The sequence below is a fragment of the Oncorhynchus kisutch genome, linkage group LG8, assembly GCF_002021735.2.
Source record: "Oncorhynchus kisutch isolate 150728-3 linkage group LG8, Okis_V2, whole genome shotgun sequence".
Classification (NCBI taxonomy): Eukaryota; Metazoa; Chordata; class Actinopteri; order Salmoniformes; family Salmonidae; genus Oncorhynchus; species Oncorhynchus kisutch.
Genome location: NC_034181.2, coordinates 29,264,871 through 29,291,752, shown reverse-complemented (window position 1 = coordinate 29,291,752; position 26,882 = coordinate 29,264,871). Strand labels below are relative to the sequence as shown.

The window sequence follows — 26,882 nt, the reverse complement described above, 5'->3', positions numbered from 1 at the left end:
CCTCCTAAACAAAGAGGGCTTTTGCCAGGGGTGAACCCACAGATGAATTTCAACCAAAGAATTGTCATTTTACCTTGCTAAAATGATTAAGATATGATATAATTAACTAATTTGGAAGTGTTTTCACAAAAGCAGACTTTTCTGGGAAAAGCCCCCACTTCATTTTATCCACAAGAGGGTTTGTATCACCAAGTGTCTTTCCCACAAACTTCACCCCTGATCCAAAACTCAAGTCAAAGCAAATGTGTGCTATGAAACTAGCCAGTAATGCAAGTGTCTGAAAAAAAAAATTATATACAAAATGTCACTGAAACTCAGTACATGCACTGTCATCTAGACAGCATTTTCTCTCTGCCTGAACCCCTTAGGTATAGTTGGCCAGGTCTGAGATGTCAGACGAGTAGATTCAAAAGGTGGACACCTACAGAGGGGACGAAAGGGAGGCCAGGTTAGGGGTGAAAAGGTGGGGTATCGTTTTAACATGGCCGTGAGGATTGTAACTCTAGCAGACAGGTGAAAGTACAGGAACAGGGAGCGAGGCAAAAGAGAAGAATATAGCAGGAGTGGACAGATTTTCTCACACAAATATTCTGCAGGGAAAGAAAATTGGTCTAAAGTATGCTGAAGCAGGCCCTCCATCAGACCCTGCCTTCCGCCCAGGGGAGCAGGCTGTGTGCCAGGGCAGGGGTTATGGGCAGAGTGGTGGACAGGCCAGGGGGTGCCAGGGGTAGGGGCAGGGGGCAGGCAGGCTCTGGGGTGCTTGGGGCACACGCCAATGCAGCTGACAGGATGTTATGTGAAGGAGAGGAGCACAGCGCTCGGAGAGAGATAAACAGAGCAAGAGAGCTAGAAAGAGAGAGAGATGTGAGCAAGTGTGTAGCTGTATACTGCTCGTCAGGGAGTTTGGAGTATGCTTGATGATGAATTCACTACAGAATGAAGGCTGATGGAAGAGTGTAGGATCCTGAGATGTTGCAGCATCACCTGGGTTTTACCATAGCAAACATCATACACTCTTAGCACTGGGTTTTACCATAGCAAACATCATACACTCTTATCACTGGGTTTTACCATAGCAAACATTATACACTCTTATCACTGGGTTTTACCATAGCAAACATTATACCCTCTTATTACTGGGTTTTACCATAGCAAACATTATACACTCTTATCACTGGGTTTTACCATAGCAAACATTATACACTCTTATAACTGAGTTTTACCATAGCAAACATCATACACTCTTATTACTAAGTAACCTTTTACTGCAGTGGGCCAAATCGGGGTCATACAGAATGTGTCTTCGTAGTCTTAAACAAATCTACTCTGAAACAAAAGTATACAGTTTACACACATGGTTATGGGCTTAGAAAAAGTACACAAATGTAACATGTCAGATACAGATTAGAAATGTTTTCAATGTTAAGTTTGCATCCCAATATTACACTTTATATACTGTACATCACAGAAGACTGAAATATAACAAAACCTTTTGACATAGAAACACAGAATTTTCTGTGTTCTAATTTATTTTACTTGATTATGAAATAATGAAAAATATGAATAATATTCCACCCATGAGGACACTAGAGAGCAATTTGGTCATGTGACTGCAGGAATTAAAGTGAGCTTAAAGAGCAACTTGGACATTTTGTCTTATAGGAGTGGTTTATTCATAATGAGTTATTCTTAAATTCCATGAACTTGGATTTATTTCCATTTTCCATTTCAGTATTTCTAACGTGCCTTATTTCTAACTGCTCAAAATAATTGTAAATCTGACCAAACTTAACATGAAGAAAAAACACCAAGATTAGTCAAACAAACTAAACTTCTCCTTTACCCTCAGAGTTCTCTGTGATGATGAATCCAGCATGACAATGGACAGTCCTGAGGCTGGTCACCACTGTCACATTTCCACACATTTCTATAGTGATTTAATAGCCAATTTGTCTCAATATTCTGCTCAATAAGACAAGATAGTCAAAGTAAATGTCCCTCATTGCCCCTTTTTTAATGGCTGGTGTTAACACGGCTCTTCCTCAGTTAGACATATATCACCAAGGGGGGGCCGCCCAAAGTGACAGTTCCTTCCCTTTTTAGGGTCAGCGTCCTGTGCAGTTGGGAACTGTGCAGCAGTCTCTCTCTGTCCTCAGCTGTTCTGTCAGTCAGCCTGGCCATCTCAGCACACAGGGTCACCAAGGGTTAAGCAGCATCTGTCATCCAGAGGAACGCCATTCTGTTGGGGGGAGGAGGGGTGCGGTGGGCAGTGAGGTCCCTGTCTGTTTTAAAGGTCCCCACCTCTTCCACCTCTCTCTGCACAACAGGAAGCTCAGGAGAATCTCAGGGTCTAGACTCAGCCCAGCTCCAAAGATGAGGAAACACTGACATCATTGCCATCCAAACCAGGCCAAAAATAACTCCCCACCCCTTGAAGACCTGTGGCCCCTGCACAAATACAGTCCCAGGGGGGTCAAAAGATCAAGGCATGATGCAGGGACTGAGTCAGTAGTTAAAGGCTCACCAACCATGCCTCTTCCTCTTAAACACAGCCTCTCACCCTATATGGGCAGTCTAGTGGAGGGCACAGTGCAGCAACTTGCAGGAAACATTTAGTCTTCCTTCAGTGTATTAATTTATGGACAGTATATACACCACCTGTTTAAGGAGAACTTGTTTTTTTAGAAATAGTACTGAGAATGGAGGTGAGGGGTCAGCCCATTACATTTTTGCCATATCCATGTATTTTGGAGTCAGCATTCTAAATCAATAGCCCCTAACAGGCACCTGGTCCATAGCCCCTAACAGGCACCTGGTCCATAACCCCTAACAGGCACCTGGTCCATAGCCCCTAACAGGCACCTGGTCCATAGCCCCTAACAGGCATCAATCCCTGGTCCATTCCTGTGTTCGCCTGTGCGTGCGCTTGGGTGTGAGCTGCCTTAAAGTGTGGTTGACTCTGCCCATGTCCCCTTTTAGAAACTGTATTATTTGCCTGTTTTGGTACAGATATGACTTTTTTTCCATCCACATGTGACCATTCTCCACAAACAAGAATAAAACAGTGAATCTCTCCCGGCAGACCTTCTGCTCTTCCTGCTCTCCAGCGCCGACTCTTGTGGCTGCAGCACTACTGACCTCCAGGAGATGGATGTGGCGGTCTGGAGTCACAAATACACTTTCTAACACTCCCAAGGAAGTGTATGAATGAACTAGATGCGACTCCAGAGGTTTGTGAGCAAACTTCTTTAAGAGGGGAGAGAAAATATTAATTTAGACTTACAACAGTGACCATTTCCACAGCTCTTTGACATGTTTTTATTTTCTCCATTTTCTCCATTCAAAACCAGTCTATATTTACTTGATCAACCATTGGGAATTTTGATTCTAATCTGAAACCATGTCATCCATATGTCCAACATCAGAGCCTTCACATGTACCTCATGGGGGGCAAGGAGAAAAAGACAGCATGAAGGAGGCACAAATATAAGTAAAACATTGACAAACACTGCTAGATGCCTATAGCTCATAGATAATCTCTTACCTGAAAATCCACAGCGACCATACAGTGTGGCAGAATACGAAGGTGCAAATCAACTGACGCTACCTTGTTAGTCAGGCAGTTACCCATCTATTATCTATGCAGACTGAACACACCAGGGCTGTACTCACTTCTCCACATCGTATCAACTGACGCTACCTTGTTAGTCAGGCAGTTACCCATCTATTATCTATGCAGACTGAACACACCAGGGCTGTACTCACTTCTCCACATCGTAGCAAAATTGTTCATGTAGTTCCTCCCCGTTTCGGTCAGTTTCCTTCTGTTTGGTTTCTAGACCCAGTACTCTCAAAATGAATGCCATTTATTAGGCTTCAGTCACACAAACGCGCCCCAAGACGTAGAATAACGAAAGAGATTAAAAGAAACAAACTAGCCAACAACAGACCATTGCAGAATAAACCACACAAAAGCAGTCCATTTTGTGTTGAAATTTATTAGGTATTTCGATACATTGTGTAGACTTTCTGTGGCAGAAAAATCGACAGACAGAAAAGGCTAAAGAAAATGTCATACATTCACTACCATGTCCCCTGAATTTCAACAGATCAGAAACATTTAAAAGCATTTTTTAAATTCTTCTAGAAATGTAACAGTAGATTTAATAAATCATGATCATACTGTACAGTTTTTCTTGTAAAGACCATCTCCACTCTGTCCTTTCCCCATATCATTGTCTCTACAGTACAGGTCGTAAACCATTGTCCTCTGATACACAAGCTGGGTTGCATCATAAGTTACCATAAGCGTACTACTCAATACAAGCAAGAGGCTGTAGACAGACCTTAAGGCATGAATCATATTCAACACTCCTCTCTTACAGACTTTCTTTGAATGCAAATAGTAACTGATGGGAAATCTGGACTTTATAAGTCCCATTATGGCCTTTTCATGTCCTGTCAGTGACTGACACCGACATGGGTACTCATGATATATCCTCTCAGTTACGGGGTGCAGGAGAGTTCAGCCATCTTAGTTGTCTATCCGCTGGTGAGTTAGTATTGCCCCTCGGAAGTGTGGGGTTGAGCTAGGGTGGAACAACCCATGTAAACAAATGACATCACCCAGATCCATTCATAATCTTTGGGTGAGCACTAAACCCATAACTGAGAAGGTTCTCACAATCCCCCTGTGAGGCTTACATAATATAAAAATATACTATCAATACTGAGCTCTTCATAAAAAATATTTCATCGGACTTGGCAGCAAGCACGTCTGTTTATAAAAAGAGGCTGAACGGCTGAGGTTGAATGACGAGCTAAGATACACATGATTGTTTATTGTCCCAGAAGCACGCCGACATGCACACACTAACATGAAGGCACTTACGTGCTTAAACACACAGAGCAGCATTCAGGCTTTAGCATGGCACTGTCTGACTGGCTTGCTGCTGGGGAGTCATGTCTACATCAGTACAGTATCACTGAAGGGAATAATCACCCCACCACAGCCCAACAGAACAAACATACAGTACATTAGTGCCATATATAAAAGGACCTTGAGAACATAGTGAGGTTCGGTTAAAATAGAGGTCATAAAGTCATTGCAAACCGATCAAGCCTAATCTAACCCCCTCGCTACAATGGATGAATACCCTGCTGATCAGTGTCCTAATAGTAAAGCCTAAATGACCAACTGGTGCCAGTGTGGAGCCAAAAGGAAAGGCATGGTGGTGTAGTAAGGCACAGCGTGGTGCTGAGTGAGTAGGGTTGAGTAGAGTGAATAGCTGCTCGCTCTGTAAACAGGCCCAGGAGAGGCCTGGTATGGGCCAGGGTGGTGGCCTAGGCGGGCTGGTGGTCTGGTGTGGGTTAGGGTGGTGCTGGGTGTCTGTTTACCTGCTGCCCATGCTCAGCAGGATACAACAAGCAGTAGAATTCCATCCCAAAGAACCACAGGAATAAGGCAGGCAGGCTACTGTTGTGGTGGTGTGGTGGGGAGCAGGGCGGTGTGAGCAGGGCGTGACAGAGACTGGAGGTGTGTAGCACCATCTATGACTGTTTTTCAGTGCGGTTTCTCTCTGGGGGCATCCGCTAGGGAGGAGCGGAGTGAGTATGGGGAGTGTGGGAAAAACAGTGAGTGCAACCAACACTCCAAAAACAGACACTTCCCTTCAGTTGAAGGAGCCTGCACGGATCTGCCCAGTGTGAGCTTGGGCCAGATCAGTCACCGCAAAGGCATTCACACCTGTGAGAGTGTGTGCGTGCTTGTGTTTAAATGTGCGTGTTTGTACAGGTGTGTGTTTGTGTTCATTTGCATTGGAGTGAGAGTGAAATACCTGTGTGGACAAGATTGTCGGCGTTAATAAGAAGCAGTGCAGAGAGAGGGGGAGAGATTAGGATAGGCACAGGCGCCAAGGGTGTCAGTAATCTCTTAATGAATGCCATGGCAGGAAGGGACATGTAAATGGAGAAAAAAACAAAAACTGACAGGCTCTCTCTCGCCAGCTAACGGAAAACCACAAAGTTATGAACAGCTAGAAGAGGACTGAGGAGAGAAAGGACATTGTCTTGAAAGGAATGATCTGGAGAAAATATTCACAAATACAAAGGAAAACTAAAACTGGCAAAGGCAAAAGGCCACAGAGGAACGATCCTCTTTGACTAGAATAGCAAACTACTTAGACCAACACCTGCCATAATGCAATCAGGCCAATTAAATGCTTAAAAAATATTCATCTCTATATCAACAACCAAGCAGGCCTCTAAGCATCTATCAAGAGAAGATATAGGGACTAGTCTTTCAACAACATGGAGGTGGTAGCTGGCTTTACAGAGGACATTCTCGCTTGATATCGTTATTAGCCTAGGAGATCAAAATGAACTGGAGCCTTATCAGCTAGGATCGTGTCACTTTCAACAAATTAATTATTCTGTGGATAGAATGTCTATGATTGGGTGCCGGCAGGTCAGGGTGCTGGTCTATTGATCAAGCGGAGCAGAGCCCTCATCCTCCACATCCTGAATCAGTAAGGTAAAGGTGGAACGCAGGGAGCCCGCTTCGCATTCTTCATCATCACCACCTACACTCTTCATCGCTGTCGTTGTTCAAAACCCTCAGTCTCATTCAGCATCGGCAGCACTGGTTCCCCGTACATTACCGTGTTTGCGAAGCTGAGGCGGAGGAAATGGGAGTGGGGAATGGGAAGAAATAAACAGACATTTATTACATCTCTACAGAGCCCAAACATGTGGAGGCAGGTTCTGTGAGAGCATGCGTCAACAAGTGGAATTCTGCAAGGAGAAAGGGTGTTTGTAGCTGTGAGAAACTGGGATGGATGTGGCTGAGAACGCCCATCATTCTGTTCACTGACGAACATTAAGTATATCTCTAAAAAATGTACACGTTTCCCTTTGCAAACTGCAAACTGTTTTTTTCTCCAGGAGAACGTTTCTAAAATGGTTTGTAATCAAGCCCTTGTTTGTCTTGTAGGTAGATCAAGTCATTGTTTTAGGTCCTCACACCCTAAGGCGTTAGAAAGTCAATTAGTGGCTGAATCTGATAGCAGAATACCTTAATGGAACAGTCTAACCACACACTGGCCCTAAACAGAGGACTAGACATCTGATGAAATGTGCATGAGGATTCTACCTACCACTTCTCCATCCTTTCTTCCCTCCCTCCCTCTTTCTCAATCACAGCACAGGCTCCTTTTCAATTGCAGAATTCCATTTGTATGTTAATGAGGCAAAGGAAGCCATGAAGGGTTTTTCTCCCCCACCCTCCATCCCCAGCACCTCCCCTCTCCCGCCACCAGCCAACCCGTTAGCCCACAAGCAGACAGACAGGCCTGTTAGTGCATCATCTCCAAACCATGGTTTCACACTCACAGTGTAGTCCAACCACAACACTTTTGGTCTAAGATCCTGATACACCATTACTACACAACCTTTGCTTGAGCCTCGTTCACCTGAAGCACATGTTCAAAAGTCTATATATAACCTAAAAAGCTTTCTCAGCAATTGAGCTGGACCATCAACAGGAGTTGGGAGTGTTTTGTTGTGGAACTGGTAAAGAGTAGAAACTCTATGCTAGTCGTTATAATGGTATTCCACTCCTACATATGGGTGCTGTCCTCTGGAGCCTTACAGTACTGGCACAGTGTGACCCTGGCGACCCCTCAGTTCTGTGGCCCAGGCTAAGCACTCCTCCATGCCGAGGGCCTCTTTGATGGCACCCGCCCGTTTACTTACTCCAGGAGAAAATGGGAAACACATGCAGGATTGGGCAAGATGTAGAGGAAGAAACAGAGCTCAAAATGTTCAGCATTGGTGCCAGGCCAGGAATGCTCGAGCCTGGCCAACTTTGGCCCGTCCGGCCCAGATTCCTAGATTTTTTCGCCATGTACGGCCAAAAGCGCTCACATTGATATTTCAAGTGGGGCCAAGAAGGAGCCAGTAGTAAGGCCTTACTGAGAATGTAATACACAGACAAATGAGTGTGCCAGAATAAGCTGCTTTTTGTGTGTTCCTTCTCCATATTCTCTATGGCGATTTTTGGACTACAGATACAAGGCCAGAAACCAGTACTGACTTTTTTTAGTATGGCTTTGACTAGCTGCCAAAGCCTTTTTAAAACCTGCTCTCTCGCCTTGGTTTTGAGAACAGGCTGCACAGATGTCTGCCCTCACATGGGGAGATTGAGTAGGCACTTACACACTGTTCAAGGCAGAGAGCTTTTTGCCATGTCAGCAATACACTTAACGATCTGGCAAATGCTACATATTTCACTGAGATCTGGTGTTATTGATTAACTAATACAGTCAGTTATGGAAGTTCACGTGAGAACACGCATACATACACACTCACACAAACCGTGGCCCATAAAACCTTGTTATGCTCTAACACCACTGTATAAGGAGTGAAAGCAGTGTAGCCATGCAGCAACACAAAGATAACCCAGTGGGAGGAGGAACTAACATGGCTGCTATCAGTTCAACTCCTCCACCAGTTGCACTTACACAGTCTCCCTCAGACCTACACCTGGAGCAGCTACTCGTCTGAAGCCTTCGTGCCTCGCACAGAGCCCTTTCTACGCATCTAGATTGTAAATGATAGAATCAGGGAGGCCTGTCAGAGCAGAGTTTGAGAATGGGGGAAGGGAGCAGGTTCCCACACAAGTTACATTTCTAATGTCTACAACTTTTTAAATGACTAAATGGATGAAAGTATAGTTTAAATTGGTAATATTTATATTATCTAATAAACTCTCAAAATGGACCAACACCATGCCTGTTCCAAAAGGGAGTGGTAGGCTATATTTAAATCATCATTATTTCTCATCATAGTTGAGGCAGAAAATGTGTTTGAAAATAACACATTTCCCAGTTTTTTCCAGAATAAACAATGTGTGGGAACTCTTGGAGGGGGGTTAACAGGGAAAAGACAGACAGACAGGAGAAGGGGATGGGGGCAGCAAATGACAGGAATGTTCAATTCCAGAACCATATCTTTGGGCCAGCAGTGATTGTACACATGGTCAAATCAAACATTAACACAAGGTAAAAAAGGGCTATCAGTAGGGGGCAGGTACACAAGAAGACATGTTTGTAATCAACATTCATTAAAAGATCCAATGCAGCCATTTTTATGCCAATATCAAATTATTTCTGTGTAACAATTATGTACCTTACTGTGATTTTCAATTGAAAGTGTCAACAACAAAAAAATCTTAGCAAAGAGCAATTTCCCAAGCTAGAATTGTGCTAGGGCTGCAGAGTGGTCTGAGTTTAAATGGGAAAACTAACAGTTATTGGCAGATGTTCGGGAACTATTTCTTATTGGTCTCAGTGTGGAAATATAAATATATATATATATATATATATATAAAAACAGAGGAAAATCTAATTTTTGACTGCACTGGATATTTAAAGAAAATATGGTCATTAAATGAATCAAGAAAGAGCAAAAACCATCATGTAATATTTGCAATATTATGACAAGCAGTAAATTAATTCATAAATGTGACAAATTGCATTCAGAAAGTATTCAGACCCCTTGACTTTTTCCACATTTCGTTACATTACAGCCTTATTCTAAAATGGATCTAAATAAAATGTCTTTACCCCTCAATCTACACACATAACAGGTTGACATTTTAGCCATTGTATTAAAAACACAACTAAAATGTCACATTTACATAAGTAATAAGATCCTTTACAGTACTTTATTGAAGCACATTTGACAGTGATTACAGCCTTGAGTATGACACTGCAAGCTCCTATGTTGTCTTGGCTGTGTGCTTAGGTTCGTTGTACTGTTGGAAGGTGAACCTTCGCCCCAGTCTGAGGTCCTGAGCGCTCTGGAGCAGGTTTTCATCAAGGATCTCGCTGTACTTTGCTCTGGCATCTTTCCCTCAATCCTGACTAGTTCCCCAGTCCATGCAATTGAAAAACATCCCCACAGCATGCTGCTGCCACCATGCTTCACCGTAGGGATGGCGCCAGGTTTCCTCCAAACGTGACACTTGGCATTCATGCTAAAGAGTTCAATCTTAGTTTCATCAGACCAGAGAATCTTGTTTCTCATGGTCTGAGAGTCCTTTAGGTGGCTTTTGACCAACTCTAAGTGGGCTGTCAGGAGTGGCTTCCGTCTGGCCACTACCATAAAGGCTGATTGGTGGAGTGCTGCAGAGATGGTTGTCCTTCTGGAAGGTCCTCCCATCTCCACAGAGGAACTCTGAAGCTCTGTCAGAGTGACCATCAGGTTCTTGGTCACCTCCCTGCTCTTCTCTCCCGATTGCCCTGTTTGGAATGATGGAGGCCACTGTGTTCTTGGGGACCTTCAATGATGCAGACATTTTTTTGTACCCTTCCCCAGATCTGTGTCTCGACACAATCCTGTCTCGGAGCACTATGGACAATTCCTTCGACCTCATGGCTTGCTTTTTGCTCTGCGTTGTCAACTGTAGGACCTTCTATAGACAGGTGTGTGCCTTTTCAAATCATTGAATTTACCACAGGAGGACTCCAATCAAGTTGTAGAAACATCAAGGATGATCAATGGAAACAGGATGCACCTGAGCTCAATTTCGAGTCTCATAGCAAAGGGTCTGAACACTTATGCCAATAAGTTGTTTTTTCTTTTTAATATATTTGCAAAAATGTCCAAATACCTGTTTTGTTATTATGGGGTATTGTGTGTAGATTGAGGAAAAACAAATGCAATCCCTTTTAGAATAAGTCTAACATAACAGAATGTGGAAAGAGGGAAGGGGTCTGAATACTTTCCGAATGCGCTGTAAGATGGGGAAAAATTACATCATAAACATCATACATGGTTTTAGTTTGTCATAAAAACATGAACAGCTGATTTATTTACAGCAGTGTAAGCAAGGGGATCATTGATTTGACATTGAAATAGATAAACAGGGTGTAAGAATAATATTCAGAATTTGACTGGGGAAAAAGCATCTAGGGAGAGATAAGAATTAAGAGTGAATGTTGTGGGTTTCAGCACCACAAAAAAACACAAATGAAGAAGAGGCCAACCAGCATCACTCCCAGAGGTCCAACTGGGAGATATCTGATGACTATTCTAATAAGCTTCCAAACATCACCACTCTGTCTCTCTCAGAGGGATGACACCACAGACCGATCAAGACAGCCTGCTACCCAACCATGGTCAAGACCAAGGTTGCTAAATCTCCTGGTTTCCCAGAAATCCTGGTTGAAGGATTCCGGATTTCCTGCTTATTCCCTCCTGATTCCGTGAATCTTCCAACCAGGATTTCGGGAAAACCAGTGCATTTATTGAAGGCAAACACCACACCCACACTGCACAGTATGTTGGGATCTGCCACCATGACAATGCTAAAGAGATGATGCCTAAAACGGTTTGGGAGGTTTTGAGCGTTGTAAGCCCTGTTAAATATTGAACCCTCCTCCTGTTGGTAGTCATATATACACATATGTTCCTTTACATACCTCCTCCAGCTCCTTTTGTGTCTCCGCCTCCATCCGCCTGATGTCTTCCATAGTCAGCTCCACCCACTTGTCGATCCAACAGAACAGCTGGCGATGGAAGTTAGTGAAGATACGCTTCTCTTGCTGGAGGAGAGAAGGACATGTAAAAGAGGCATTTAGAGGGAAAGAAAGCAAGATTACAAGGAAAAGGGAAGAATGTGTCAGATAGTGACAGAAGAAAAGGATGAAGAAAACAACATCCTTACCTTGTGAATAAAGCTCTCCACCTTGTTCTGCAGGCCCCACCACTTGAACTTGACCGTGACCAGTTTGTAGGCACACATCTTCGGGCAGTCAGCCTTACTAACCAGCTCTTTCTGTTAGTAGCAACACAACAGGAGAACAGACACTGAGCAAACACTGCACAGCAGGAAGACACACTCAATCACACATCACTAAATCATTTACGTTGACACATGATATTACAAAACTGAATATGCAAATAGGCAAAGTTTATGTAAACTTTCCAATAATGGAACTCTCAATGAGAAGTAGAATGTGATTTGAGAAAAGAAAATATCGATTTAGACCAATCACAGCTGTATTCCAACCACTAAAATGTCATTAATACATAATGCTTTGGAAACGAAGCTTGCTAAAATAATTATCGATATGAGAATATGCAGTAGACGGATAAAAGTCCTCTCATCTACAAAACAGTTTTAAATCCATCTGTAGCTTGCACTCTGTCTCCCTGAGAGGAAGAGGAGAGAGCGATGAGGAGGGCGAGAGAGCAAAGTGGATAAACTCCAGATGAAAGGACCATTTCTCTCGCTCCACCCTGACAGTGACACTGTTCCCGTACAGGCAGGCCTTTTGTGGCTGGGACGCCGTTATCGCATCACGCAGCGATAAGAGCGTCTCGGCACAAAGCCGGTTCCAATATTAACACCCAGGACCTGCTTGCCCCCAGAACACACCATCCCAGAACACCTGTTTAATTAATCACTTCATTCTAGTGCTGCACACAGGGAGAAATGCCTCAGACCCACATCCCGTCACTGTTTGATGCTCCCATCACGGAAGGGAGAGGAGAGGGAGAGAGAGAGTGGAAGGAAGGAGAGGGAGGGGGCAATGAAAAACATTCTACATACACGTAGGATTTAGAAGTTGTCACCGCTAAAAGAGAACTTCGGATAAAACGGATCCCACATCAAAACACTTACGGTGACATTTCTTCACACCGGCTTTCGTCGCCCTGCTGAAAGGAGCAGGAGATTTGAGAAATACAAAGTGTGACGATACGTGTGCATGCAGTGATAGACTTTTACTGCTCTGAGAAGCTGGCACCAATTGTTTTCTCTTATGTTACTTTAGCTATGATTTTTTTCTCTCTAATTTCTTTCCCCAAAAGAAGTGTTTCCATGTCCAAGGCTGGGAGAAAATGATCTAATTAAAAACCCAAAATAAAACGTTGATATTATTTATTCAGACTTCATAAAGCTGTTCAGCAGTCTTTAATCTGTGCAAGTTGTCACAGTACAGGGAAACTTTCACACGGTGAAACTCTGAGGGCTCTTTTTCTGGGTGGAGATTCCAACTTGTCTGCCATTAAACAGCGTGATCCTGGGTCTGTTTGTACGGCTGTAGATGAGGGGTTAGGGACGAGACCACTAGTGTCTCTGGATGAGCCGTTTTCATTACCTCTCACTTTTTTACAAACAAATACCTCCCAGACTCATTTTACTGAACTGTTCCTAGCTCAAACTAAGATACCACACACAAATCCCGGAGAAGACAGCCACGTACATACACACCCTCTCCTGGCTGGCTGAAAAGAGAGAGTATGAGGACGTGGGCTGAGACAGGAGGGCCTAATCTGACCTGATCCCTTGTGATTTCTATTAGGTCCAATTAGAGCAGGGAGAGCGGTGATTTGTCTTCATCAAACTGCAGCCTACAGCTCTGCCACTCAGTCCTCCCTCTCCTCCGCCCTGTCTGAGGGACTCCTTCTGTCTCACTCACACACGCTTGTCCAATACTAGCCATACACTCCGTGGCCAATTTATTACCCCGTTTGTGAAAATGATTTGCTCCTACAGTGAGTCACGTTGAGTGGGATGCTATATATAAAGGAGGCAGACAGGCATCGAGGCTTTCAGTTACTGTTCGATTGAATGCTAGAATGGGCAAAACAAGTGACCTTAGTGGATTTGAGCATGGTATGATCGTCGGTGCCTGTTCCAGTAGCTTAGGTACAGCCGGGCTCCTGGGCTTTTCACACACAACAGTGTCTAGTGTTTACAGAGAATGGTGTGACAAAGAAAAAAACATCCAGTCAGCAGCAGTCCTGTGGGTGAAAACAGCTGGTTGATGAAAGAGGTGTTCGGAGAAAGGCAAGAATCGTACAAGCTAACAGGCGGGCCCACAAACAGGAAAATAACGGCGCAGTACAACAGTGGTATGTAGAACAGCATCTCGGAACGCACAACTCGTCGGTCCTCGTCACAGATGGGCTATTGCAGCAGATGACCACACCAGGCTCCACTTCTTTCAGCTAACAACTAGAAGAATCGGACTCAGTGGGCATGCGATCACCATCACGGGACAACTGAGGAGTAGAAAAACATTGACTGGTCTGACGAATCTTGGTTACTGTTCAGTCATGCTGATGGCAGAGTCAGAATTTGGCATAAGCAACATGAGTCCATAGCACCATCCTGCCTAGTGTCAACGGTACAGTGGCGTAATGGTGTGAGGAATGTTTTCCTGGAACACATTAGACCTCTTGATACCAATATATCAACATTTGAACGCCACACCTTGTAGAATCCGTGCCCCCAATAATTAAGGCTGTTCTGAAGGCAAAGGGGGTCCGACCCGGTATTAGATGTGGGCACCTAATAAACTGTCCATGAGTATATACTGTGTGATTGTGCCACGAGTATACCACCCCCCAAAAAAATCCATATTCATTTTGGTAACATTACTTAAAGTGTTATATTTAAGGCTTGGAACCGGTTCAGGGAACAGAACCCGAAAACCAGATTATTTTTTGGAAGAAAAACTGAAAACCGTTATTTTTAATAAACAGAATCATAACCGGGAATGATAGTAAAAAAGATTATTTTAAAAGCCTGGGATATGGTTAATATCGTTCTGAACTTTATTTTGCTGGTTAGAACAATGGAACGGAACACAATTATGTTTCTGTTCAGAACAAAACGACTGGAAATTAATTTAGGATCCAACCCGTGGTTACATTGCCAACAAGCTCTTTCCCCTCTAACCCAGAGTGCTTCAGTGAGAGGTGTACCTTCCAATTAGGTCCCAGGGGCCCTCTACCAGTCTTAGCTGACTTGAACAGAGCAGGATCCTCCTCTGCCTTGTAGTCCTGGAAGAGAAGGATAACAGTTAAGACTATTAAATCAGAACAACAAAACAATTCCAACACATCTGCATTCAACATTAGTGATAGAGGGCCCTTGAATCCCCCTCTAGCCCATGTGTCTGTGGGGTGTATGTGAGCGCTGGCCCTGCACTAATGTTGACCGCCCTCTGGGCAAAGGGGCAAGGGGAGACACTGCCATGGTAGTCTCCCAGGCTAGGTCTGCCCCCCACAACTAAGCCTGGCAGCCCATTTGTCCTGGCCCCAGGATGCAACACCAAAGTCCAGCCCTGTGCCCTGCCCAGTTCATGACCTGCACCCTGTCTGGGCTGAGCTGAGTAGGGTCTGGGATGGAGAGGCTGTCAGGTTGGAAGTTGTTGATGCCACCAGCAAATGGCTGTGCTGAGATTACAGATGGCAGGAGGACGCTGGCTGATACCAGTGTTTGCGAGTGTGTACGCATGATTGCATGTAGGGCAGCTGCCTGCCAACAGCAGATGACCTAGTGGCCCTTGTCTGACTCCTCCTTCAAATCAGGGCCAGGCTGAGGAGAGACTGCTCCTAGGCACAGGGCGATCCTACTCACGTCTTGCGACACACTGTATCATGATGCTGGGGGCACAGTGGCACTACTAAACCTCTTCACTACCACAGCCAAACATACAGTTCTAACTAACTCACTAGTGCAGAAGGAGAATAGATTCACTTTTTCAGAGACAGCCATGTATGCATTTAAATGAAAACTCTACCCAAAACATTAGTACATTGTTGACATAAGTCTCAATGTTTTGCACATCATTAATCAAGTTTAAGATATCCAACTTTCAAAACCCCAAATCTAGCCGGTATGATGCATTTTGATGCAAAACGCATTATAGTGGCCAGATTTCTGTATTGTGAAAGTTAAATATCATGACATTTTGGGTGGAGTTTTGCTTTAAATGAACCAATTTGACTGTTTTTACCAATCTAAGCTACATAATGGTAATCATTTATTTGAATGGTAAATCTCTATTGATAAACTGGATAAATCTAGATGTACCCTAGTCCTTTCACAGTACAGGTGAATGTATATTTCAATAGGAGTGTGTGCATGCATTGAGTTATTGAGCTTGTTTTGGCTGATTTCATAGAGCTACAGATGACAACCAATTGTTTCCGTTCCATGAGGGACTTATTTTACTGATCAACAACATCCACATAGTAGTAGCTTATTTTATAAAAGTGTGACTCTTTTTAACCAGTGATAACTATATGTACGAGCTATGAGTGGTGCTGATTGTCGGAGCCCCAAGTTAGCAGAGGCAATAAGTCTTCGACTGAGGGAGAGACGTGAGGGAGTGAATACGTTTTTGGTGGCAATCAGCTTTAAAATCAGAATATTTTAGCTTGATCACCAAGAAAGTACTAGGGTAGTGAATTGAGGTTAGTTTCAGCTGTAAGCTAGCAAGGAATGTTAGCCTAAAAAACAGGAAGCTACCAGTATCTTATTGCATTGTAAAGTGTTCTAGACTGTATAGACATTGTTTTGCGAACAGTAATGAACCGTTTCAACATGCCGTGTTGCATTATTCAAGTGTTTTTACTTCTGCTCAGTATGAGTGGAGAGCGTAACATGATGCAGCCCAGACTCCCAGTGCAGGCTAGCATTGAGTTTGTGGAGCAGGCACGGTGCGCTCCGTGGGGGACATCGGCAGCGCTGATGCAGACTTGATCCATGAGACACATTTGATAGAAGTATTGAAAGTAACAAATTCTAGTATCGAACCGTTTTTCATCTTCTAGTTTCGGTATACCATGCACCACACACACATCTAATGGTCTTAATCTCTTCTGGTTGCATTATTCACTATAAAGAGCTCAGAGAGAGAAGTGCAAAGTCAACTGGTGTGGAAAAAAATTACAAAACAAATAAACAAAATGCCTTTCAAATAAATTACCAACAGCTCAAGGGCCCAGCAATTTTAAATAAATCATGATGCGCCCGCAGCTAAAAGCTGCTTTTCAGGGCTATCAGCCGACAGGAGGGAGCCAAACGAGAAAAAAACGGGAGAAACACAAACACACTTATTCATTAGGCCGTTTTAATGCAGAAAGCTCCTTCACTATAACAATATACTGTGCTGCTTTAATGAGTCTGTGAATCGATGTGCCTGGGCCGAGGAAGAGGAGCTGCTGCTCACTGAAGGGGTGTGTGTGTGTGTGTGTGTCATTGACCAGCGTATGGAGCGCTGTGAGCCTTAATTACACTAACAAACTCATCTGTGGTCCCTTGGGGGCCCAGGTCTTGCAGTCATGCCTGAGGCACAGAGCTGATAGGGCCCTCAGACACAACACTCCTCCAGCAAGGCAAACACATCCGCCTCGTTAGACACCTACCACAAACACACTACTGCAACTCAGGCAAATAACCGCACGCGCTTCACTTACCAACAGACTCCGTGAAATGAGGCAATGCCATGCTAAATAATAGCAACGAACTACCCACCATTGGTACAAGGAACCCTTTGGAACCCTTTGGATTTGAAAGGAAGAAATTTAACCATATTAATTCTAATTGCAAAGCTTCCAACGTCATAGTGAATTGAGGGGTTTCAGAAGCTGCAGAGAAGAACCTCTGCACTATAGCTTCCTCCCTGGTAGGTAGTGCTGGGCGGTATACCGGATTTGACTATATACAGGTATTTGATGCATGGACCGGTTTGGGTTTTCACTTTACCTTCTACAGCGGTATTTCAATGTTTGGTTTGTTAAATGTGATACGCCACTCCCACGCGTGTCATGTACATTTGTATAGTTTACTCTGTTTGCTACTTGAGTCATCCCTCTCCTCCTGCATGCTGCTTCCCCATGCACCTCCGACACCAAGCCCTGCCCCCTGTCACTCAAAGAGAGCAAGTTGTTGCTTTTAGTGATGGGAAGTTCGACTCTTTTTACTGACTCGGATCTTTGATCCTATATGTACTCAGTCGGCGCAAACGTAGCTAACTAACAAAGCTGGCTCTCAAGAGAAGACAGGCTATGTGCTCACTGCCCACAAAAAGGTGGAAACTGAGCTGCACTTCCTAACCTCCTGCCAAATGTATGACTATTAGAGACACATATTTCCCTCAGATTACACAGACCCACAAAGAATTTCAAAACAAACCCAATTTTGATAAACTCCCATTTCTATTGGGTGAAATACCAGTGTGCCATCACACCAGCAAGATTTGTGACCTGTTGTCACAAGAAAAGGGCAACCAGTGAAGAACAAACACCATTGTACATATAATCCATGTGTAATCCTTTTTGTACTTGAACTATTTGCACATCTTTACAATACTATATAGAAATAATGACATTTGAAGTGGCCTTTGAAACTTGTGTAATGTTTACTGTTAATTTTTGATTGATTACTTTACCTTTATTTATTATCTATTACACTTGCTTTGTCAACGTAAACATGCCAATAAAGCCCTTTGAATTGAATTGATAACGAAAACTCATATTACATGTAACATCTAATTAGGGTACACTGGGAAACACTTGACCAACACTTTGGTTCCTACCCTGTGACAATACTTTGTCCCTGGCTTTTTAATTTGTTGTCAAACAATGTATTTAAAGTGCTGCCCCCTATATTCCAACTACATAATTAGAATAATTACTATATTTTCATGATTCCAACAGTACAGTGCTTTGATCTAATTCGCAATAGGCCTATTTTTTTGCCCATATCATCAAGCCCTACCATATAAAGCAAACAGAATGGAGAAAACCCCATTGAAATAACTTAGGATGTATGTGTTGCACCCTAGGGTCAGGCGCCACTGAAAGCATATTTAGAACTTAAAAAAATTGAACTTAATAAAATAAAAATAAACAAACAACAACTGTCCCAAAAATGTTGTGTGTCGTGATAGGATATTTTGGCCATAGCACCCAGCCCTACCGGCAGGTGAATACAAAACATCAACTCAGGAAAAGATTACCAGGAATGTGTGTATTTGACATTTTAGTGTCATATCTGAGCATATTCGGCATGCTTTGCAATGCCAAGTCTCTCCACATGATGTTGCCAAACAGTACTTTCCAGGGCTTTATTGAGTGTGGGACTGTGGCATGACAGCAGTATCAGAGGGGAATACTCACAGCAGGGGCCACTTGTTCTCCATCTGCAATGTCAATGGGCACCACCTCCACGCTCTTCCATATGGGCGTGTCCAGCTTGTGCACCTGCCAATCAAAGCCAGGCATAAGCATGCAAGCTACAATTTAAAATGTACACTTCAAACTCGATATTAGCTGACGCTTCATCTGGGACACAATTCATAGACTTCTCTTTATGAGAATCTCACTGTAAATGCAAATGGTCATTAATCAAATTCATTTTGAATGACAAAGGTACTCACGTTTTCTAATGTGCCAAGGTCAGGTTTGTGCCATGTCTCAATCTTAATGATGAAGTCATCTTTCATATACTCATTCTGGAGGAAGGTGGTGGGAAATCATTAAAGCAAGGCAATAAAACCCTCTAAAGTACCTAGTAGATTTACATTGCTAGTAATGTCCACAAGAGGGACCTCCTACCCAATAAATATGTACATGCATTGGCTTAACTGCTACATTTCTCATAATTGAAGCAGTAAGTTATATTCACAAACACTGACGCACATTCACACAGACAAACTATCCACCCACCCACACGCACAAACTACCATACAACCAGTGAGGTAGAAACTAACAGAGGGGAGGGTCATTTGAAGCTACTTACCGTTACAACTGGTCCCAGGCGAAGCATGAGAAGACACCAAAGAGAGATTAAATTGTTAGATATGAATCCAAAACAGGAAAAGAAGGAACGAATCATGCAACTCATGTAGGGCTGAACCCAAATAGTTGACTGGTCGATTGGCTTTTTTGTTGTCAAGGAGTAGCAAATACATGTTTGTTTTTTATGGCACACGAGACACCTGTCTGATTCCCGCCCATCTCAGTGAACTAATCCCTTGCGGAGGCTGAGACTAAACCATTGTGGAGGCCGTGTGGATGGCACAGTCCAAGAAGGGGAGTGTGGCTAAAATGCACATCTCTCTCCAGAACGCGCTCTCTCCACCAATTTGTGCACATTCATTGTTTCATAACTTCATTGTGTGAATTGTTTGCCTTGATTGTTAGTGTCTATAAAAATCACCATTACATACATCACCAGTAGTAGCCACATTTACCGTTAATTCCTATCATTTCAAATTTACAATGTTGGTTTAGTAATTTCTGTTAATGCATTCAATATACACTGCTCAAAAAATAAAGGGAACACTTAAACAACACAATGCAACTCCAAGTCAATCACACTTCTGTGAAATCAAACTGTCCACTTAGGTAGCAACACTGATTGACAATAAATTTCACATGCTGTTGTGCAAATGGAATAGACAAACAGTGGAAATTCTAGGCAATTAGCAAGACAACCCCAATAAAGGAGTGGTTCTGCAGGTGGTGACCACAGACCACTTCTCAGTTCCTATGCTTCCTGGCTGATGTTTTGGTCACTTTTGAATGCTGGCGGTGCTTTCAGTAGTGGTAGCATGAGACGGAGTCTACAACCCACACAAGTGGCTCAGGTAGTGCAGCTCATCCAGGATGGAACATCAATGCGAGCTGTGGCAAGAAGGTTTGCTGTGTCTGTCAGCGTAGTGTCCAGAGCATGGAGGCGCTACCAGGAGACAGGCCAGTACATCAGGAGACGTGGAGGAGGCCGTAGGAGGGCAACAACCCAGCAGCAGGACCGCTAACCTCCACCTTTGTGCAAGGAGGAGCAGGAGGAGCACTGCCAGAGCCCTGCAAAATGACCTCCAGCAGGCCACAAATGTGCATGTGTCTGCTCAAACGGTCATAAACAGACTCCATGAGGGTGGTATGAGGGCCCGACATCCACAGGTGGGGGTTGTGCTTACAGCCCAACACCGTGCAGGACGTTTGGCATTTGCCAGAGAACAACCAGGATTGGCATATTCGCCACTGGCGCCCTGTGCTCTTCACAGATGAAAGCAGGTTCACACTGAGCACATGTGACAGACGTGACAGAGTCTGGAGACGCCGTGGAGAACGTTCTGCTGCCTGCAACATCCTCCAGCATGACCGGTTTGGCGGTGGGTCATTCATGGTGTGGGGTGGCATTTCTTTGGGGGGGGGGGGGGGGGCCGCACAGCCCTCCATGAGGTAGCCTGACTGCCATTAGGTACCGAGAGGAGATCCTCAGACCCCTTGTGAGACCATATGCTGGTGCGGTTGGCCCTGGGTTCCTACTAATGCAAGACAATGCTAGACCTCATGTGGCTGGAGTGTGTCAGCAGTTGCTACAAGAGGAAGGCATTGATGCTATGGACTGGCCCGCATGTTCCCCAGACCTGAATCCAATTGAGCACATCTGGGACATGATGTCTCGTTCCATCCACCAACGCCACATTGCACCATAGACTGTCCAGGAGTTGGCGGATGCTTTAGTCCAGGTCTGGGAGGAGATCCCTCAGGAGACCATCTGCCACCTCATCAGGAGCATGCCCAAGCGTTGTAGGGAGGTCATGCAGGCACGTGGAGGCCACACACACACTACTGAGCCTCATTTTGACTTGTTTTAAGGACATTACATCAAAGTTGGATCAGCCTGTAGTGTGGTTTTCCACTTTAATTTTGAGTGTGACTCCAAATCCAGACCTCCATGGGTTGATAAATTTGATTTCCATTGATCATTTGTGTGATTTTGTTGTCAGCACATTCAACTATGTAAAGAAAAAAGTATTTAATAAGAATTTCATTCAGATCTAGGATGTGTTACTTTAGTGTTCCCTTTATTTTTTTGAGCAGTGTATTATTATTCCAGTCTTTTACCGTTCTCGTTGTCAGAGTGGACACGTTGGTTTGCAGAACCCACAACCTATGCTACACTTGTGGGAAACAACTTTTGGTTTTAAATCACTCCATTTCCGAGTGTTGTCAATTTAGTCATCGTCTTTTCTTTGGAGCACTACTGTCAATGTTGAGTAAGGACACGCACCTGATTATGCATAGGAGTAGGCCTATAGACTGCCTGGCCTGCGGGCAAATGTAGACTTTTGTGCCCATTTGGGGGATCTGATAGTATTTCTGATTGGCTTAACGCACCATCACTAATGAGCTGTGGACCATCTCAAAGTAATGTTTTCACCTCAAACAGCAAGCAAACAGTCTATTTTTACATCCATTGAGAATGACAATGTCTTTCCAGCTCTCTCCCTTTCAATAACCACTCAGCGTGAAAGGGAAAAATATCATGGTCTGATCGAGGCCTATCTGATGAACTCTTATCCCTTGCACAAAATAGCCTACAGCTGTGTCTCTCCTGAGCTCACTGGCGCAGGATACTGAGGGCCGAGAATATTTTATACAAGTTTACTAATGGGAGCTTGGGCTGGACCCAAGTGGACAGTTGATACCTGCGGCTGCAATGTTTTTATTTGTTGGCTTTATGTAGGCCATTTTTACATAGCTGGCAATATAAGTTACTTTTTAGGTTTGTATCATTTTCATTTGGATAGAATTTTGATTAACCACATGAATGATTTAGATACGAAGGCATTATAAAGTAAATTGATGAATGAAAATGTGCATATAACTGGCACGCAGATAGGTAGAAATTGTAAGATAAATTGGCATTCCATATGAGAAAGGTTGCCGACTGCTTGTGTAGCCTGTACCAGCAACTTCAGGAGAGTAACAGCAGAATCTGCGAAAGAGTGTAAGAGCGGGAAGAGGAGGTTTTTCCTCTTCTGGTTATCTTGATCCCTCTTGAGTAATTTGTGCTATCTTCTTTAAACAGCATCAGACAATTATATACAGCAGTTGATTTTATTAAAACACATGAGAGAAAAAAAAAATAATATATATATATATATATATATATATATATATATACACACACACACACATACATACATACATACATACATACAGTGGGGCAAAAAAAGTATTTAGTCAGCCACAAATTCTGTCCTCCACCTGTTACCTGTATTAATGGCACCTGTTTAAACTTGTTATCAGTATAAAAGCCACCTGTCCACAACCTCAAACAGTCACACTCCAAACTCCACTATTGCCAAGACCAAAAAGCTGTCAAAGGACACCAGAAACAAAATTGTAGACCTGCACCAGGCTGGGAAGACTGAATCTGCAATAGGTAAGCAGCTTGGTTTGAAGAAATCAACTGTGGGAGCAATTATTAGGAAATGGAAGACATACAAGACCACTGATAATCTCCCTCGATCTGGGACTCCACGCAAGATCTCACCCCGTGGGGTCAAAATGATCACAAGGGGGGACCTAGTGAATGACCTGCAGAGAGCTGGGACCAAAGTAACAAAGCCTACCATAAGTAACACACTATGCCGCCAGGGACTCAAATCCTGCAGTGCCAGACGTGTCCCCCTGCTTAAGCCAGTACATGTCCAGGCCCGTCTGAAGTTTGCTAGAGAGCATTTGGATGATCCAGAAGAAGATTGGGAGAATGTCATATGGTCAGATGAAACCAAAATATAACTTTTTGGTAAAAACTCAACTCGTCGTGTTTGGAGGACAAAGAATGCTGAGTTGCATCCAAAGAACACCATACCTACTGTGAAGCATGGGGGTGGAAACATCATGCTTTGGGGCTGTTTTTCTGCAAAGGGACCAGGACGACTGATCCGTGTAAAGGAAAGAATGAATGGGGCCATGTATCGTGAGATTGAGTGAAAACCTCCTTCCATCAGCAAGGGCATTGAAGATGAAACGTGGCTGGGTCTTTCAGCATGACAATGATCCCAAACACACCGCCCGGTCAATGAAGGAGTGGCTTCGTAAGAAGCATTTCAAGGTCCTAGCCAGTCTCCAGATCTCAACCCCATAGAAAATCTTTGGAGGGAGTTCAAAGTCCGTGTTGCCCAGCAACAGCCCCAAAACATCACTGCTCTAGAGGAGACCTGCATGGAGGAATGGGCCAAAATACCAGCAACAGTGTGTGAAAACCTTGTGAAGACTTACAGAAAACATTTGACCTCGGTCATTGCCAACAAAGGGTATATAACAAAGTATTGAGAAACTTTTGTTATTGACCAAATACTTATTTTCCACCATATTCATTAAAAATCCTACAATGTGATTTTCTGGATTTTTTTCCCCTCATTTTGTCTGTCATAGTTGAAGTGTACCTATGATGAAAATTACAGGCCTCTCATCTTTTTAAGTGGGAGAACTTGCACAATTGGTGGCTGACTAAATACTTTTTTGCCCCACTGTGTGTGTGTGTGAGTGAGATATATATATATATATATATATATAAAAATACACATTTAAAAATGTTGACCAATCAATTGGTTGGAAGAACATACGATTTTCAGTGGACCAAGAAGTTTTTCTGTCGGGGACAGCCCTAAACTCATGCAAACAATACCAACAATGAGTCAAATTAAAATGTCTAAATACATAAGGCTGTGGGTCAGAGTGCAGGCAGGACAGGGGAGGGGTGGAGGGAAGGGCCAGGGCAGGAGAGGAGAGAGGAGGAGAGGACTCACTGGTTCGGCAGTAAGGGTAAGCGTTCCAGGCCTTTTCATGGAAGACCAGAGAGCCCTCAGGAGCAATCATCTTGACAAACGCAGGGACTTTACTGTGAAAGCCAAGAAGAGGGGAGGAGCATAGATGAATACACACATAATCACTAACTCCAGTCATACAGGTTCTACAGTGGGATATCTTCATGTCATGGTCTTGAAGGCCTCTCAGGAAATATAAACCTACAGTAAGACAGGGATGACTACACTGCCACTTGGTGGCAAGATCGTGTTGGTGCACTTGGAACATTCTGTGTGTGTGTGTGTCTCTTACCTCTTCAGATGGTAGATTTTGTGTGTGTACTGTCCTTTCTCGCCATCCTTCTCATAGGGTTCATTCTTGAGGACCTCAATGCCCTCTCCTCCACCTGTCTCATTCTTACTGGCCACTGCTACAGAGTACAACTGGCCCACTTGATACTGAAACAAACACACGTTACCGTACCATTACAATACAACAAATACTTGCACTCATGCAGGTCAAAAACAGTCTCGAAAACCAGACTATAGGCAACAGTGACTTAAAATGTTTTTAAGTTAATTGGTATTGGCTTTTTTGGGTCCTCCAATAAAATCGGTATCGGTGTTGAAAAATCATAAAAATCGGTCGACCTCTAATGTAAACTTCTGACCCACTGGGAATGTGATGAAAGAAATAAAAAGCTGAAATAAATTCACTACTATTATTCTGACTTTTCACATTCTTAAAATAAAGTGGGGATCCTAACTGACCTAAGACAGGGAATTTTTACTTGGACTAAATGTCAGGAATTGTGAAAAACTGAGTTTAAATGTATTTAGCTAAGGTGTATGTAATCTTCAGACTTCAACTGTAGGCAGTGACATAGATCCTCTATGCCTAAAGAGTGTCATTGAAACCAGGGTTTTTCAGAGACTATAAAAGACATGGATAGCAACTAAAAACATAAGGAATAAATAAAAACATTAGTTATGGACTATCAGATGACAGAGAGTGCTCATGTTGAATAAGAGCTTGACTAACAGGATGGCAGTATCCAGCATCATACAGGGTTATCAAAGTTGGGAGAGACATGGTGGCCCCTACTAGCATCCCCAGTCCCCACAAGAGACCGACACAGCCCAACAGAGAGCCACTCTTCATGGTTTTGATTTAATAGGATTAGGGGGAGGGGAGCGTGAAAACAGCCACAGTGGGGGGCCTACAGTACTGGAGGGTCTACATAACTGGCTGTGTTACTGTGCGTTTGTGTACAAAAGAAAGATTGTGTGAGACAGACTGCATGTGTCAAGCGTTTGTCATCTATGGGGACTATAAAAACATCACTGCATGTATTCAGTGTTCATTGTTTCAACATGGGTATTGTGCCAACCAAAAACAAGGTATTTTTAATGCATCGTCTCCTAACCACAACAAGCAGGAAGAGTAGGCAAAACAGACAAATTGTCCAGAGAACAGAGCTCTGATCAAGAGTTTTACTGTCCGTCTCCTCTCTGTTCTGGGCCCTGTAGAGGGCAACACATTCCTTTCACATCAAAAGGCATTCCCTCTTACTCGCCCAAAAGCATGCAGTCACACACACATGCATGCACACACCAACTATGTTAATTAACCAACATATGGCCCCAGATTAAATGAGACATTCAAATTGTCCTGAATTAGACAAAGGAATTTAAACAAGCACTCAGTTTTTCAACTAGTTGATCACTGTTCATAAACATTAGTGTAATTAATGAAACAAGCCATTCATGATGGTGCTGCAGGTCTGTTTTTATGCCATGCTTATACTGTGGAAACTAAGCCTGTATCAGATCAACTCAAATCAGTATCTGAAAGCCAGGGTATTTTTGTTTTGTTCCATTCACTACCAGTCTTCCAGGACGTTTTCCTCATCACGGTAGTGTAGTAATTACTGAATGCAGTATTTATGACTGTGCATCGTGCTACTACTGTGTATCGCGCCCTTCAGTCAGCCATTTAAATTTTTATTTTATTTTATTTTACTAGGCAAGTCAGTTAAGAACATATTCTTATTTTCAATGACGTCCTAGGAACAGTGGGTTAACTGCCTGTTCAGACTTCTTTCACTGTTAGTTTTTTTATTTATGTACTGCCCTCTGCATCATTCTGATTGGTGAAGAGCAATTAAAAATATATATATTACAGTGCAATAGCAAAGTGTTCAGACCCCTTGACTTTTTTTGGATTAAATATATTTTTCCTCATCCATCTACACACAATATCGCATAATGACAAAGCGAACACAGGTTTTTAAGCAAATTTATTACAAGTAAAAAAAACTGAAATCCCTTATTTACATAAGTATTCAGACCCTTTGCTATGAGACTCGAAATTGAGCTCAGGTGCATCCTGTTGCCATTGATCATCCTTGAGATGTTTCTACAACTTAATTGGAGTCCACCTTGTGGTAAATTCAATTGATTGGA

At 43.3% G+C, this 26,882-nt stretch overlaps 1 protein-coding gene across 2 annotated transcripts in view; it reads right to left on the bottom strand.

The window, feature by feature from the left end:
• Positions 1–3,978: 3,978 nt before the first annotated feature.
• LOC109895905 (phosphatidylinositol transfer protein beta isoform-like) overlaps positions 3,979–26,882 on the bottom strand; it is a 46,926-nt gene continuing 24,022 nt past the window's right edge. The window contains exons 3-12 of one of the 2 annotated variants that reach the window (XM_020489995.2): positions 24,730–24,875; positions 24,420–24,511; positions 19,607–19,614; positions 19,245–19,319; positions 18,985–19,068; positions 14,779–14,856; positions 11,729–11,839; positions 11,484–11,606; positions 8,520–8,598; positions 3,979–6,672 (exon numbers count right to left, since the gene is read on the bottom strand). In XM_020489995.2, coding sequence (XP_020345584.1) covers positions 8,551–8,598; positions 11,484–11,606; positions 11,729–11,839; positions 14,779–14,856; positions 18,985–19,068; positions 19,245–19,319; positions 19,607–19,614; positions 24,420–24,511; positions 24,730–24,875 — 765 coding nt within the window. In that variant the 3' untranslated portion in view covers positions 3,979–6,672; positions 8,520–8,550. The remainder of the gene's footprint in view (positions 6,673–8,519; positions 8,599–11,483; positions 11,607–11,728; positions 11,840–14,778; positions 14,857–18,984; positions 19,069–19,244; positions 19,320–19,606; positions 19,615–24,419; positions 24,512–24,729; positions 24,876–26,882) is intronic. The other variant, XM_020489994.2, reaches the window with a different exon arrangement.